We start from the raw sequence: 16,821 nt of genomic DNA on the forward strand, positions 1-16,821 counted from the left end.
GTTCAGCCTGGAGAAGAGAAGGCTGCATGGAGACCTCATAGCAGCCTTCCAGTATCTGAAGGGGGCCTATAGGGATGCTGGGGAGGGACTCTTCATTAGAGACTGTAGTGACAGGACAAGGGGTAATGGGTTCAAACTTAAACAGGGGAAGTTTAGGTTGGATATAAGAAGGAAATTCTTTCCTGTTAGGGTGGTGAGGCACTGGAATGGGTTGCCCAGGGAGGTTGTGAATGCTCCATCCCTGGCAGTGTTCAAGGCCAGGTTGGACAAAGCCTTGGGTGATCTGATTTAGCGTAAGGTGTCCCTGCCTATGGCAGGGAGGTTGGAACTGGATGATCTTAAGGTCCTTTCCAACCCTAACGATTCTATGATTCTATGATTCAGGCCAGGCCTGGCCCCTGAAAGATACCCAGGGTGACTGGTGCCTCCAGGCATGGCCTGAGCACAGAGTGCCCAGTGAACCCAGCATGGCTGTCTGCTGTCAAGGCTCCACTGGCCAACGCATCCTGGACATACCAGGCTAAATGCATGTATGGTGCGTAACCTATCAACTGATACTTCTATTTGGAAATTCCTGAATAGAAATATGGGCTTAATAAGTCTTTAGTAGAGGTAATTTTGATGAATACAGTAACCACAACACAAGAATCTGGGTAGTCACATATCTGATACAGTATACTGCAACCAGCAAAGGAAACATGATCAAATAGGGCTTTAGACAGGAGATTTTAAACCCTTTCTGTGTCTAGAGCCAAATTCCATTAGTAATTTTAGTTCGTGGGCCAAGGTTTATATTTAAGACTTTATACATGCCTCAGGCAATAGTTACATTGCCTGCGGCATTAAAGCATTCAGCTCTAGGACAGAGCATTGCCCCAACTGTTTAAAATATAATGAACTAGTCCTTAGAATATCATTAGATAAGCTAAAAATATATTATATTATTGTTTTTTCTTTTAAACAATACATCTGGGCCCTTTTTGTTGTTTGGTAGCCAGAGGGCCTCATCCCATCCAAAGCTTTTCTGTCCTTCAGCACTGAAGTAGTTTATTTACTGAAGACTTGCCCCCCGCCCCCTGGATGCTAAAGGAATTGCAGCATTATGAGAAAGCATCTTAATGCTTTCAAGGCATCTGTGAACTGGATAGAGGCAGGAGAGGCAAGACTTCATTTTAAATGTAATATAAGGTGAGAGACACAGAAAGGGAGCTGTGTAACCTCTATCATCATTATGGCACAGCTAGGAATTGAGCACAAGTCTCTTGACTCCCAGGGTTTGGAGCCACAGCATTGAATTCTCCTCTTGTGGAGTTGAGTATGTGGTGATGGGAGCAGGACATGTAGCTGCTCCAGGGCTGGTGGTTGTGTGAAAGAGGCAATACCCTTTTTCCTGGTAGGAAAAACTATTCCTTCTTTTTACCCTGCTTGGGCTGTGATTGAACCCTTGCAAGGCTGGGATTTAATTTTCTCTGCTATTTGGGTGTGACTCACGAGTGTTCCACAGCAACCCAATTCCATGGCATGCCCACCCATGGGCAGCATTGGCTAGCAGTAATTAAATGCCCTGGCACTGATTCAGGCATTCTCTGGGGTAGGGACTCCTGTTGGTTTGGGAGCAATGTTTGATAGCAGAGATATAATTTGGTCTCTGTTTCTCATCAAATCTGACACAAGCAGCTGCACCAGGCTGATGAGCTCTCCAAGAAGCCAGAAATTCAACAGTGGTTACATCAGCCTTTGCAGCACCAGTGAGATAGACTTTGTAAGCTGTGTTTTCATAGCTCTGTAAAAAAACAGACCATAGCCATAAGTTCTGATTATGACCAGCTATTCCCTGTAGGGGCCATATATGTTATGTGGGCCATCCATAAAACTTCCATACACTGGCTATCATCTAATCTTGGGAGCTGGCATGGCAGATCCTTGTTCTGGGTATCAAGGCGGGCAGTTTTACTGTTTCACTGCACCAGTCAGTGTTCAGGATGTTTAGCTATGGTTTGCATGGAGAAGAGGGACAAATTCATAATTGCTTATCTCTCTAGAACAGGTCTTATCTCATTTGCTTTTCCATCTTTAAAATGCACCTAATCAAGCGCCTCTTGCCCTTGCTTCTGTGCCTTCTGTGTAACCAGCTTTGCCTTTCTGATGTACTTTGCCTCAGCTCTGGTCTACCTGCTAAATCAGTCCTTTTAAAGCCTTCCCCCTAATTTTTATTTCATGTGTGTCTGGACTAATAGATCTCTGATCAGGAAAGGTATCAAGAAAAGCAATTCCAACCAAGGGATTTTCAGCCTTAACGCACCTTGTTCTTTTCCTGACCTTCAAGCGGAAATTGTTTGTTTAGGCTGCAGTAATTAAGAGTGGCTCCTTGCAACCCAAGGTGTCTATCCCTCAGAGGCCTCTTCTGACCTCAGTTCAAAAATACCCCATCTGTCTCCAAATGCATGGAGCAGTCTTCAAAGAAACCCATCCCAATTCTTTACTAGGAGAAATGCTGGATACATCAGAAAGAAGTACATGGGTAAGTGCACTGAATTGCTGTATAAATATTTAGAGGTAAATTTTGCAATGGGAAGAATTTTCTCTCTGAAATTCTCCCGTAAGCGTCACTCACACCAGTAAAAGAAGTACTTAGATCAGGAGAAATATTCCCTGAGGAACCTGTGTTTCATGGTTCTCCTGAAGAGCTGTAAAAACATATCAGTAAACGGTTAGTAGGCATAAGACTGCTGTAACAGTGTAGCTCTTCCTCCATGTAGAAGGTACTTACATTTCATTTTCGAAATTCACATTTACAGTAGAAATCTCTACTTTTGATTGGGGAAAAGCATTGCCTTTCTTCTGCATATTCTGCATGTGGTAGATGAGGTGCCCAGAAGTCCCATAATCATTAATACAGACTATTTAAAAAACAGACATAAAGACAATAGAGGATTAGTGAGTACTGCTGCTTTTAATTCCCTATGAATTACATCAGTTCTTTATATTGCTGGGATCTCCTTTTAAAAAAAATCTTAATAAATGCACACTGTCAAAAAAAAATGACAAAACCCAAGGAAATGCTAAATACGGAAGCCTTAAATACTTGTGTTACTCCCTGTGTATAAAGAGAGCAGTTTTTTATCTGAGTGACAAACTGAAGGTTTGGCTAAGCTGCATGGGAGAACTGTCTGGGACTAAGGCATTAATAAAAAATTAAATCCATGGACTTTTTACGATCACTTATAATTTAATAACTGCCTGATCTAGACGTGCAAATTCTGGTGTATTTGCAAATACCACCACAAATAAGATAATCCTTACATTGGCAGATGTTACGTATTTTATCATGCTTTCTGGGGAAAGAATAGGCTGACTGCAGCTGCCTAAGCAACATCCCATTCAAACTGCACTTCCAAACCCCACATTTTTTTGTGCATGCAGCAGTTCCTCTGCTACTTTCTTTGCAATACAGTGGCCTCTGCTTCCTGTCCAAAGCTGTTGAGCAATATCGCAATGTCATTCCAAACAGCTGCTGTGGTCACCCTATGTCTGTACATCAGTAGCGAGTGAAATGGTTTCTATATATAGTTTGTAAATCTGTTGGCAATGTTTGTAAAGCACACTCAGATTCTTCCTGAGGGATGAGAGCAGCTACATGAAAGCAGGAGCATTAAGATCCCCACTGCATACAGAGTGGTTTATCTTTTTGGTGTGGCAGAAACTGGCACTGTGGAAATGACCAGTCTGCAGAGATGTGGAGAAACACTTGCTCTGAGCAAAACACTGGCAGGAATAGTTCATGCTGTCAAAGATAAGCAGGTTCAACATGCACTGTCATTGCAGAACATGACATTGTACTGACACTAGATTATTAAAAAGTACTGGCTGTGTAGGAGGGAAAGAAAACTGGGAATGACATTTATTCAGTAAAATTTATTGGTCCCCCTTGCCTTCCCTACGTTAGTATGATTCAGGTAGGCGAAAGGGGCAATAAACCCTGAGTCTGCTGCACCCTTGGCACCCAGCTGCATGCCTCTCTGTATAATCAGGATCCATGCACAGAGGACACCGAGTGCAATGTGGGAAGTGAGTTTTCCTTCTTTTCATCAAAGGCTGAGGAATTTGATAGTCCAGAAAGGTTCTTATTGGCACCCAGATGAATTCTTCCCCAGTACTTCCCAGCAGCCAGGTCAACCTCTTGAGTCCCAAGATGCATCTACACTCTTCCCACCAGCAGCACTGTCAGAGCCCATTCACTTTTTCACTCACTGTGACTCTTCTGTCTTCTTGATAAGCAAGGCAACCCAAACACCCCTGTCATCAAAATACATTACATTACTGGTTGCCCCACAGCTTGTTTGTATACAGTGTTGTATTTAGTCTTCTGGTTCCAGCAGCCATTTGGAATGCTGTTTTCAAAACTAATCTGAGCAATAAGGCAGCCTACAGGCACATGTTTTTGAGTAAAAGCTGATCGCTGTTTGTGATGGGTCTGAGTTGTTAAACTACAACCTGAACCTGGTGTCTGCCTCTTGGTACTCTAAGGTGTGCTAAGTTGAGTTAGGATGCTGAGCCTGACTCCCAAAGACTGCTTTTGGACCAGAATCTTCTTTAAACTTTCCCCACTTTTTGTTTCCCTAGCATGGATGAAAGGAAAGGTCTTTTTCTCCTGTGTGACTCCTTGTTTACGGCATCACCAGGGGTGATGGACTGGACAACAGAATCATCTGGCATAGAGAAAAGCAGCTGAAAAATTGATCTTTCAGATGCCTTCAGTGCATGCTTTATCCCATTTGCTCTGCTGATACCACTGTTAAATGTAGGTGATGACACATCCTTTTCAGGAACAGTATGGTGTGCACAATTTTCACAAGTTACGCTAGTCTCCCCAGGGTAAAGAGCCACAGCTTGTCCCATCAGTCTGCCTCGCAGTCCTACTTAGGTGCCAGCTTGTTGACCCTTTGGGTCTCCAGGCTGATTTGGACCCTGCATTCAACCTGGGCCTGTATGAGCAGCATACAGAAACTGAGACACACACGTGTCGTATCCTAATTGCTACAGGCTGGAAGGGGAAGGCAGGCAGCAAGGAGCATGGGGCAAGACAGGGGACATGGAGGGGGGGGCTGAGGAGGTAGTGAGGACAGTGAAGGGCTGTGGAGGGAGGGCAGGCGAGGGGGACCTGCAGGGCCAGGGGTGGAGAAGGCAGCACAGCAGGAAGGAGGCAGGAAAGGGGAAGGTGGGAGAGCTCAGGGGCTGAAGCCTTGGGGCCTGCATGAGGGGACAGCAGGAGGGAAGGAGCTGGTTGAGGAATGAGGGGTGCAAAAGCAGTGAACCCTGCAGGCAGAAGAGCAGCAGGGGAGATGGGGAAAGCCCAGCGTGCTGTGGTGCATTGTTTTTATGTGCTCTATGGCAATTGGACCCGTTCCTGCAGCGTGGGACCGCAGCTCAGTATGAGCCAATGCGTCTGTCTGACAGGCTGTCCTCAGGAGCTGTGACTGAAATAGCCACTGTCCCGGGGCCAGCCATGTCCCATGCCTGAGGACAAGGTTGTGCAGCCCTCTCTTTGCTTCCCTGCAGTTTTCCCTGCACTCACCCAGATGGAAGTAAGATTTAATCTGAGGGCTCTGCCCTGCTGGGGGTGAGCACCATGCAGCACGTGTCACTTTGGTCCTTTCAGCAACTGGACCAATGTGCCCAAAGTGTGGAAACATGAGAACAGAACAAAGTTTCCTAGACTGCTGCTTAAATACTGAAGGCAATATAAGCACTTAGAAAGGTTTCCTCTTTTAAAACTGAGAAAACAGATCAGCCAGGCTAGGAAAGATTGAAAGGTCTTCAATCTAACTGCTGCTGAGTGAGGTCCATCCCACTTGAACCTAGGTGTCAAGTATCTACAACGGCAGAGTAAATCCTGTGCCTATAAAATGGGCTCTCCCAATTTTCATTTCTTGCATCTTAGCCCAGATCCTGAAGGGCGCAAACCTTTTGATAATTCTGTTGATTGAGTGATGGGCTTTCACGGCCTATCCATGAAATGGTGTATTCCCTGCACGTTGGATTTCAGCAGGGCGTTAAGGAGGTGAGTTTGGGTTTTCTATTTGGATGTGCCAAGCACCTCAAAGGATTCATCCTAAAATGTGCTCAATGTAGTCAGTATAAACCTGTCCTCATATAATATACGTGGCTGATGCTCTCCTCTCTGTCCTGCTGTGACAGAAGGAATGCACTGTGGCACCTCACTAGCCCACGTCTCTTCTTAAAATGTGTGATTGGGCCCATAGGCTCGGATGTATAACAGGATGATCAAACTGCTTGCTTTTACAGAAATCCCAACACGTATAATGCCTGAGAAATGGAACTGTGGAATGAGAAGAAGAGGTTCCGGGTGGGAATGCTGATAACAAGAGAACACAATCACTCCTGTGTTTGCAGCAGAATTCCTCTCAGAAGTTGGAACCTGTGATCTGAACTGTTGAAGTGATGGGCAGCCTCAGCACCAGCTGGTGCCCACAGGAACTGAGACATGGTAAGCTGAAGTGCTGTATAATGCCAAATATTCCCCAAAAGGGAATACTAAACTCCAAATTAGTAGGTACTGTCAGTTTTAAGGTCTCTGAACTTCTGTTCTTCCTCCTCACAAAGGCGGTAACACTTTCATGTCTCCTGAAAGGGCCACTGGACGTATAAAGCCATTGGTAGTCTTGATATGCTGAAAAACAGGGGCAAAACAAAATGCTAAAAGGCTGTTTTTCAAATATGCATGATCTCTCCTGTACACTGAGCCAAGAGTAAAGGTCCTGGGGACTCATGGGTCCGGGATCAAAGTATATGAGTACAGAATTATGGAATTAAGGACTGTGTTTTAGTGCTCATCAGCAGGCAAGGGCAAATATTATCCCTGCATTTTCTGACCTGTAGTACTTAGCTTTACTTATAGCTTTTAAGCATCTTTGGTGTGTGTGTAATTTGCCATGTGCTACAGCCTTATTACTTTCATTAAAATTGTTCTGGAGATGTTCATGGGTCTTCACCCTTGGCATCCCCCTATGAAGAATGCTTCCTAAACTGCCATAAGTAACATGTACAGGATCAAGAAAGGACCCAAGTCTCTCATATCCTCACCTAACTGTGCCAATTTACCTTTTGTTTCAGGAGAGACATTTACAGTAAAATACCTTGTCCGTCTTTAGTCATATCTTCAAATTATCCTATCTCATGTCTGGAATGGACATCACTGACTTTATATATGCAGAAAAGCATCAAACCTGGCCCAGAGTTGTATCATGCCTCAGCAAGGAGTAGCACTGAAGTAATATTCATGTTGCTGCCAATGTCTGGACTAAATCTTCCTTTGGAATATTATTTTAGAAGTGAGTAATGCACAGTGCTTTTGACGTTCCTTTGAGTCTGGAAAATTTGAGTTACACACAGAAAACTTGAAGTATCTATAAGTTTTTATTTTGTATTATGAACTCCTAGCCCAGGAAAATTCCAAGACTTACAAATTTTGTTATATCTGAAAAAAAAATGAAAAGCAGAAAACTCCAGATCTTCTGGGAAACAGTATATTTGAACAGATTTCATTTTGAACAGCATGTCTTTGCTTTTAATGTTGTGCATATCAATGGTGTACATGTCAACACTGTACTAATATAGCACATTTCTAAAAGCATTTCAGTTTCAATCATCATTTTCCAACAGAAAATCTGTCCAGTGCAAATTTTCTAACCAACTCCATCTAAAAATGTTTGCAACAAAATATTGTCTGCAAAAATGTGCCCGAAAAAGGTAATATTTTTCTGCTGCTTCTCTGGCTAACTGCAATGATAACAAAATGAACCATTGTCCTAGACATACTGAAGAAATAAAATTGCTTGGAGTTCTGTTATATACATCTAATGAATGCCAACGTCAGAGTCCACAATGCAAAGTTAAAAGTAAAAAGGTACAAAAGGTACTTCCTATTTTTTCATGATGCTTTACATTTTACAGAATTTGGCCTAAGTATGATTTCTACAGGTGCAGCTGAAAGAGTGAATAGCACTCCTACTTAGACACAGGTGACCCACCACACTGTGTCATAACATGAAGGTAATACTCTTAGCTCCATAAGCCAAACTGTTTTTCATCTTCCTCCTTTTATTCTTTTATGCAAAATTTTGGTCAATGTAAATGACCTGCAAATGTTTATTTTATTTTAAGATGCGCAATATTCTTTAGTCTGCTTTATGAATATATTTTGTGTGTTAGGGAAGACCAAGCTTGTAAGCTTTCATCCTACTTCTTGAGCAAGACAAACTGTATGAAATTGATATAGAAAAATTATCAAAGGAAAAATGTAAATTTATTATCAAATCTGTTATGCAAATCATGCTCAATCTCCTCTTTCCATTGCCAGCAATATGCAGAATAGTAAAATTAATTGAGCAATTTGGCTAAACTTCTACATAAGTTCAGGTACCCAATCAGTACTAACTAAAAAGAGATGATGTTGGACAAGGACAATACCTCAAATTATTTTCACTCCCATTTCCCTTAAATACTGCCTTGAGTATCTAAAATATAACCCAGCGTGTGTTATAATTTAATAACGTTGCTACATGTTGTTATAAATGTGCTCCTTCTTTCCTGTACCAAAACCAATCTTTTCTCTGTCTTTCTCTCTTCCTCTCCTTGCCCCTCTCTCACAACACAGATTAGCAAATATTGCTGCATGTTTTAGAAGACACTGCTAGTTCACAATCATCATTCACTGCTATAGAGAAAAGAAGTGAAGTTTAACATTTCATTCTGTAGTTTCTTACACTGGAATATACCTGTCTACAAAAATATCAGAATATTATATCACTTATTAGCAGACATGAATGTAGAAATACATTTGAAATTAAGAATTGAAGGACACTCTCCAGCTGCACATTAGTCAGCCACAGCAAGTAATAGCCATAACTAAAACAGCCACTAGAGGCCTTCATTTGCCAGGCTCTGTCAGAAGTGATGAAGATAGCCCCGCTGCCCACCCAGGGCTGGTTCCCCCTAAAGCTCTGGGGGAATCTGCTCACACTCTCCAGCACAGCACAATTCTCTGCGTGAAAGAAAATCTCTCTGGAGCTCCAAATGGACCTGTCCGTCTGATTCTCCCTCTGATCATCCATGAAAAAACAAAGGGCAATTAATAAACAATCCAGTTGTATGATTTGTTACAGGCAAGACGTGACACTGCGGGAGCAATGCTCCCACAGGTGCTGTCACACACCAACCTTCCTACCGATCCCAGCCTCCTGCAAGCACCTTGGTGGGATAACACTGCAGTTCTGCTGGAAAGCCGTGAAAATGAGAGGAAGTCTGAACAACAGCAAGGGTGGTTTATTTACAGCCCCTGTGGTAGCTCGGGACTACATGGATTTTCATTCTCTACTGCAGCTTGGACACAATGTCGGTGTCAATGCACTCAGGGTTCTATTTGCTGCCTCCCCCCTGTCTGTGAGGCTGGTATTCTCCTGCTGGCTGCCTGCTCTAAATATGGCCATAGCCAGTGTGTCAATAATCCCCCTCTTTAAGGGACCTGCAAACACTACTGTTGGGACATTCTTGCTGTTCAGATGTCTAGCTGACGTCTGATGCTTAAAACAGCGCATGCTTTCATCCCTCCATGCATTGTCGTAAGCCCCTGATGACTACTCTTAAAAGGGTGTCTCTGCGACACAGGGAAACAGTTGCTGACCAAACGAGGCACAGCTTGCTTGCTTCAGCTTTCTTGAATGTCTAGTCACTGCAGGTTTGTATCAGCCTGACCAAGCAGGACCATGTCTACCTTTGGCTACAGAAGAGAGCTCAGTAAATATGAAGACATTGATGAAGATGAGCTCCTCGCTTCTCTCACTGAAGAGGAGCTCAAGGAGCTGGAACGGGAGCTGGAGGACATAGAGCCTGACCGTAACCTGCCGGTGGGACAGCGGCAGAAGAGCCAGACGGAAAAAACACCGACAGGGACTTTCAGCAGGGAAGCGCTGATGGCCTATTGGGAGAGGGAGACCAGGAAACTCTTGGAAAAAGAGAGATTGGGTGCATGTGACAAGGTAAGACGTTGAGGCATTTGCTGTTTCCTATAAATATTTGGGTTTGTTCTTCCCTGGCATGTTCTCACTGGCTGTTTTCTTTCAGTCTCTTGTAGCATTTCTAAGAACATTGTTAGCCATGCTTTTGTGCCTGCAAATTAGCTCAGAGAGTTTTTGCTCCATATGGAGGTAACTTAAATGCTCAGTTGAGAACAGAAGAAAATCCCATAAAAACTATCATTAGTGATTAATACAGTAAAAATTTGAAAGGGCATCTTAGAACTTATTGCCAGGTAGCGATGTGGGCTTCTGAATAACACTTGATTTTGTTTAAAAGCTAATAAAAGTGCTTCTTCCTTCAAAAAACCCCAGTATTTACTGCTGAGAAGCAGGTGAGGAAGACAATTTTGCATACATGTTATGTCTGAAGTCAAGTAAGGGGCTGCCATGTTTCATGCTTGCTGGAAGGAAGAAGCTGTGTTGCAGACAGGAGTGCACGTTGCCTTGTTCCTGCTGAGGATCCTTGGCTTGGGAGTCTTCTGGCAGCTGTAGTCAGGGGGTAGCTGTCAGTTATTTTAAAAGTGACCTGGGGTAAGCCAAACCATTTATCTGTATTCTCTCTCCCCCCGCAAAAAAAAAAACCTCCGCAACCCATTAGTGCTTGCTGGGTAATTTGTCCTGCAAAATAAAAGTGTTAATAGTAATAGCTGATCCCTGAACTGCAAATGAACAGTGCAGCTGGGCAGGAGTGAAGGGCTCAGCCCCAGCAGGCAATGAGTGCTCTCACTGTAAGCTGATATCCTTGTCAGCATCCCCTGGGCTCTTCCTAAAACAATTTGTGAGACTGAGCTCTATCAGAAAGAGGTTCTGTTTCCACCCTGGTTCCATGCAATTTCAAAGCAAAGCCGGGGCTTGAAGGTCATGAATAGCTTTTTTATGTTTAGCACTGCTTCATGCCAAGCTCTGGCTCTCCTTATAAGAATGTGTTTTCCCATTTTTAAGTAGGAAACAATGCAACAAAGACAAACATGGCGAAACAACTCATAACTTCTAACAGCCTTGATTCAGGAGCTTGTTTCATTTGCAGGGAAATAATTGCAGTTTGTACATTAGATAAAATAGCTTCCTGGAGCAAAGTCACCTGCATTAAATTAGATAACAGTAGTAATAATAATAATATGCAGGTTTTCTTTAGACATAAGTGTCGCTTGCTCATGAATGGTGGTGTAATGTCTTTGCAGGCAAGCGCACAGACCACTAGCTGTCATCAGACTGTTAGTATCAGCTTGCAGACGCTGACTTCACTCCCTGTTTGTCAAGGCCTAGGGGGGCAATGGCAAGATTAATGTTTATTTCCAGCTGAGCCTGCAACTCAAAACCTGGACAGTTCCAAAACCCCTTCTGAACAGGTCTAGTTCGGTGTCTTACAGAGAGGCAGGAGTTTTCAGTTTCCATGTCTGTACAGTATTATGGTGGGTTCTGGCTTAAAGTGCCTGCAAAAGCCTCCATGGTTTTTGATCTGAGAAGAAAGTTCCTAAATGCACCTGTAGATATGAAAATGTTGACATGCTGATGCAGAGGGCATCAGGGCTTTCTCCAATGAAGGCAGTAAGGAAGCTCCTTCTGAGTTTCTTGGAAGCAACTTTCTTGCCCTCAAACTCTGACAGGTAGACCTTATCTAAGATGGTTGGTTATGCTCCTTCTATAGTTAGGATGAGAGGACAGCCCTCCCAGAAGGCAAACATCCTGCAGATAGCCTTTTAGGGTGAAGGACTTGCCCTCTAGAGATATCTACCTCTCTGCATTAACTGTCTCAGTTCTAACTTTTCCTTCAGTTACTCCTGCAAAGTAAGATGTAGCCCTGCAGCAGTTCCGTACTGAAATGCTGCCACAATAACAGAGCATAACTCTACGGCTCTGCAAAGAGTACTTGATTTCAAACTTATTGTGCAGGTTGTTATGACGCCAAACAATGTGTGTGACAGGAAACTGAATTCCGCCTTTGACCCCAGAAATGTCACTCAGAAGAAAAAAAAACAAGTACTTTTTATTAATATAGCGTCATCGAGTACATCAGCAGTCCAGTTAGAGGCACCAGCTTCTCATCTGTAGCTTTGTTGAAGGCTGTAGTATGTATTCCTGTATAGATAAAAGCATAGCCATGCAGACAGGTTCCTGGATACCTGATATTTTCAGCTTTTGAAAGCCTGCAGTTATGTATAGAAGCTACAGATATAAATCTGAGTCTTATAATAAACCTGGCTTAAACACAGCCCTGTTTCTTTATGTAGCACAGCATTGTTCAGAGTAAGGGCCTTCCCACACATGATCCACAGGAGAAGCAACAGGGCTGGACCCTGCAAGCCCTTCAGGTACTTAACACTTCAGGATAACAGGCTGGAACAGCTCTATGCCCTGTTTCATTAGAGTCATGCTTCTGCAAACATTACAATTAATGTCTGCTTTGTGTGTGTCCCAACAGAGAATTCTACTTATGACTGTGAAGCAATACCATGAAATCTGCCATTACTATTATTTTAACCTTTCCCTGCATTTTCAGAGCAAGATAATTAAGCAAATCTAAGTCTGCACAGGTTTTCTAAAAATAGCCTGTCATGTCAGTAACTTTTGTTTTCCAGAAGCACAAAACAGAATTGCTGTGTCACTGCAGTGTACTCACTTTGTAAAACACTCTAGTACTTTACAAGGACTAAAACATGAATGCTAGTAAAGTACTGCACACAGAACGACTGTATTTCGTCCAAAATTACATAAACGTTTACAAATGTAAATAAAAAGGCATATGCTATGGCTTGCCTAGTAGACAAAATAGGACATGGGAAATTGTTTCGGGCAAGAGGTTTAAGGCTTGTCATAGCATGTGGGTTCAGTCATGGCCAATACAACACTGCCGTGCTTCTGGAATCTCCCAGGTGGAGAGTGAGGCTTTCCTGCCGTGCAGACCTGCTGGTGCTTCTGCACTAAGAATTGTCTCTGCTGCTGTAACTGTTAACTGCCTGATCTCAAAGATCAGGCAGATCTTTGAGAAATGGTTCCACATTTGCCTTCTTGGCACCCACCAAACACACTAAAATAACCCTGGGGTTTAGGTAAACAATCAGTCTACTCTGCAGGCAGTGAGTTAGAACGTCGACTGAAGGTTAATTAATGGGTGTCTTCAGCAGTGGGCGCCTAAGGAAAAAGAGAGATTTAGATCAGACCTTAGGAAGAAATTCTTTGCTGTGAGGCTCTAGCATAGATTACCCAGACAAGCTGTGGCTGCCCTATCCCTGGCAGTGTTCAAGGACAGGTTGGACACGGCTTTGAGCATCCTGGTCTAGTGGAAGGTGTCCCTGCTGTGGCAGGGGGTTGGAACTGGGTGATTTCTAAGGTCCCTTCCAACCTAAACCAATCTGTGATTCCAGGAGTTACAGTATAACAGCTGACCTGCAACAGCCTTAGTTCTTAGGAAACGTGAAGAAATTTGGGGATTATTGACATCTGTTTACTTGTTACCTGTGGGAATGTGTCTGAATCTTTTCTTCACAAATAGCTTCTGAGTGTGCATAGCCCGCGTAGTGCATCCAGAGACTTTTTGACATGACTCCTACAATTCTGTATTATTTTCTACATCAATATCCATGTTTCCATGTGCAGATACTCTTTGTGTTCTAAATCATGGCAGTCTTTAACCTTTTCAGATGTGCTAACACATGCGAGGGAGTCTGAGCATTGGCACAGGTGTCTAATCCTTGTGAAATGAAGGAACTTGTTGCTCATAGATCATGTCCATTCTGAAATTGCTGTCTTGTGTTTCTGCTGGCAAGGATCCAAATGAAATCCCTTGTGGACATGCCAATACATAGAAAACATGAAGTATGCCTATGTTGCAATATCTTCTATCAATTTTTCTCTTGGCAGAAATCACTGACATGAGTACAATGGTTCCAGTTTATTCTGAACATTGTCTTCTAAAGAATATGAAAGAAATAATGTTAGAAAGGTGCTAGGTGCTGTTCTTCTGTCTCTGTTTCTAGGGATTTATTTTTAACTTTCAACATTAACCTATATAGTTTCAAGATAATTGGTTTTATGCAAAAAGGCAGCAGCTACATTACTACAATTATGTTTAACACACACACCTACATTCCTGTCCAGGATACTGAGCAAGAAGAAGACAATTCAGAAGACATCCAAGAAGAGTGTTTCACAGAAAGCAATAGCGAAGTGTCTGAGGAGGTGTATACTGAAGAGGATGAAGAAGAAGAAGATGAGGAGGAAGATGAAGATGAGAGTGATGATGAGGATGAGGAAGAGCAAAATGCTGCAGCTAGTAAAAGACCTGAGGATGGCAGGAGTTCTGACCACATAAGACGCAGAAAGTGTAACAGCATAAAGGACAGTGAGAACCTACTCAATGGCCATGATGGAAAAGAAGCCGATAATCTGAGCTTAAAAAGCAGTGCCATCCACCCTTGTGGGAATCCAACAGTTATTGAGGATGCTTTGGAAAAAGTCCGGAACAATGATCCTGACACCACAGAGGTCAATCTGAACAACATTGAAAATATCACTTCACAGATGCTTATACATTTTTCTCAAGCCCTGAGGGACAACACAGTGGTTAAGTCATTCAGCTTGGCTAACACACATGCCGATGACAGCGTTGCAATAGCTATTGCTGGTATGTTAAAGGTAAATCAGCACATAACTAGTCTGAATATTGAGTCAAATTTTATCACAGGCAAAGGAGTGCTGGCCATCATGAGAGCTTTGCAGAATAACAAGGTTCTAACAGAGCTGCGGTTCCACAATCAAAGGCACATCATGGGTAGCCAGGTGGAAATGGACATAGTTAAACTGTTGAAAGAGAACACAACCCTGGTCAAGCTTGGATACCACTTTGACCTTGCTGGCCCAAGAATGAGCATGACAAGTATCCTGACAAGAAATATGGATAAACAAAGGCAAAAGCGTATGCAGGAGCAACGGCAACAAGAGTCTGGCTGTAACGGAGCCATCAATCCAAAGACCAAAGCCTTGCAGAAGGGGACACCTCGGTCCTCACCTTATGTGTCACCTAAGAGCTCACCTTGGTCCTCTCCAAATCTCCCTAAGAAAGCACCACCAATGAAAAGTCAGCCTACAGTACCTGCAGCCCCACCTCCTCCTCCACCTCCACCTCCTCCACCTCCTCCTCCTCCCCCCATTATTCCAGAGAAGAAGGCACCAACCAGGAATATAGCTGAAGTAATCAAAGAGCAAGAAAGCTCAAAAAAAGCCTTACAGAATGGACAGAAAAAGAAAAAAGGCAAAAAAGGCAAAAAACATGAGAACAGCATATTGAAAGAAATTAAAGATTCTCTAAAATCAGTCTCAGACAGAAAATCAGAGGAAGGTTCACAACCCTCCACCCGTCCCTCTACCCCACAAAGGTCTCTCCATGACAACCTTATGGAAGCAATTCGGGCAAGCAGCATAAAGCAATTAAGGCGGGTAAGTCAGAGGTCCTGTTTCTGGGCATAGATTAAGAACAAGCTCCATTAATTTTAGTATAGGTATATTTAATTAAAAAACCCATTCTTAGAAATGTGAGCATAAGGAAGCACTTGGGAGGAGACTTTCTTCTGCTTGGACTTTTCTGAGCACACCGATTTCTGTTTGACTGTGATTTTGACAGGAAGTGGGGTACTTTCCCCGGTTCAGGCTTGTTGCAGGAGATGATGCGTAGATAGCACAGGGCTCTTGGGAGTGTGTCTCTGGTAGGAATTTTGCCATCCAGACTGTACAGCAAATGTAATGAAAACCCTTCCCACCCCACCCCGTTTCATAGGTGGAGGTACCAGAAGCCCTTCGGTGAAAGCCTGGACGACCGAAGAAGCAGAGCACTGCGGTGGTCGAGGGGAGGCTGCTCAACCCTTCACTGATGGTAACATAGACTGTCTAGCAAGCTGCTTCCAAAGTACCCTCTTAGATACAAACCGTTTCTCTTTTATTTCAAAGAAATAAACCTGCTAAATACAAAACAATGCTTTAAGGATACATTTGCCTTGTAATCTGTAAATATGGAAATAATTTTCTTTTTTTTTTATTTAATGAGATTTCTATTGAGAAACTGCTGCTTATTTAGATAATATTTTCAATATTTGATTGCACATCACTGGACAAGTTCTTCACTCTGAGATGTAATAGTTTACCAACCTGTGGTCTCTCCCTGTTTTATTTTTTTTCCCATGAATTTACAATAAAAGTGGTTTGAAGCTTTCAAGAACACAAGTCCTGGGTTTCTGTGAGTAAAAGCCTGCCAGATGTTTGCCTCAACTTCAGGGAAGTCTCCTGGGAAAGAACCTGAGATCTTTTTTAGCTGCAGCCATCAAGCCTGTTTGGAGCATAGTACCTGAGCCCATATGTTAGTGCAGATTCATACTGACTTGAGAAAAATGGTTCATAAGGCTATATACAACTAAAATTAACTAAAATTAAGCTGCAGGCTGTGTCAAGTCACTGGTGTTGCATACCAGCTCCTAAACTGTGTTCTAAAAAACAGAACAGGAAGTGGGTAATGAGTACAGCTGCAGTTCATGTTGACCTAAAGGTTAAAAATTAATGTAGATATTTTAAGGATGCAGCAGAACTATTCAGCTGAAAGCCATTCAGTGCAAGTGCATACACTGTATCTAGGCAGAGCTAACACCACTGCAGACATTCAGCCAGACAGAGAAACTTGAAAAGCAGTCTAGCATTCAGGTGGAAAAAGACTCTCATATGATACCAGCTGAACAAC

General features: G+C 42.9%; 1 protein-coding gene across 1 annotated transcript; it reads left to right on the plus strand.

The window, feature by feature from the left end:
- Positions 1 to 9,522: 9,522 nt before the first annotated feature.
- Positions 9,523 to 16,313, plus strand: LMOD2 (leiomodin 2). The gene is made up of 3 exons (XM_062609710.1): positions 9,523 to 10,058; positions 14,196 to 15,533; positions 15,871 to 16,313. Exons 1-3 carry the CDS (start codon positions 9,786 to 9,788, stop codon positions 15,895 to 15,897), a joined length of 1,638 nt encoding a protein of 545 aa, XP_062465694.1. The 5' UTR covers positions 9,523 to 9,785; the 3' UTR covers positions 15,898 to 16,313.
- Positions 16,314 to 16,821: the final 508 nt, after the last annotated feature.

This window comes from Pezoporus occidentalis, unplaced genomic scaffold (assembly GCF_034315485.1).
Source record: "Pezoporus occidentalis ecotype Australia unplaced genomic scaffold, CSIRO_AGI_Poc_V1 ctg14, whole genome shotgun sequence".
Taxonomy (NCBI): domain Eukaryota; kingdom Metazoa; phylum Chordata; class Aves; order Psittaciformes; family Psittacidae; genus Pezoporus; species Pezoporus occidentalis.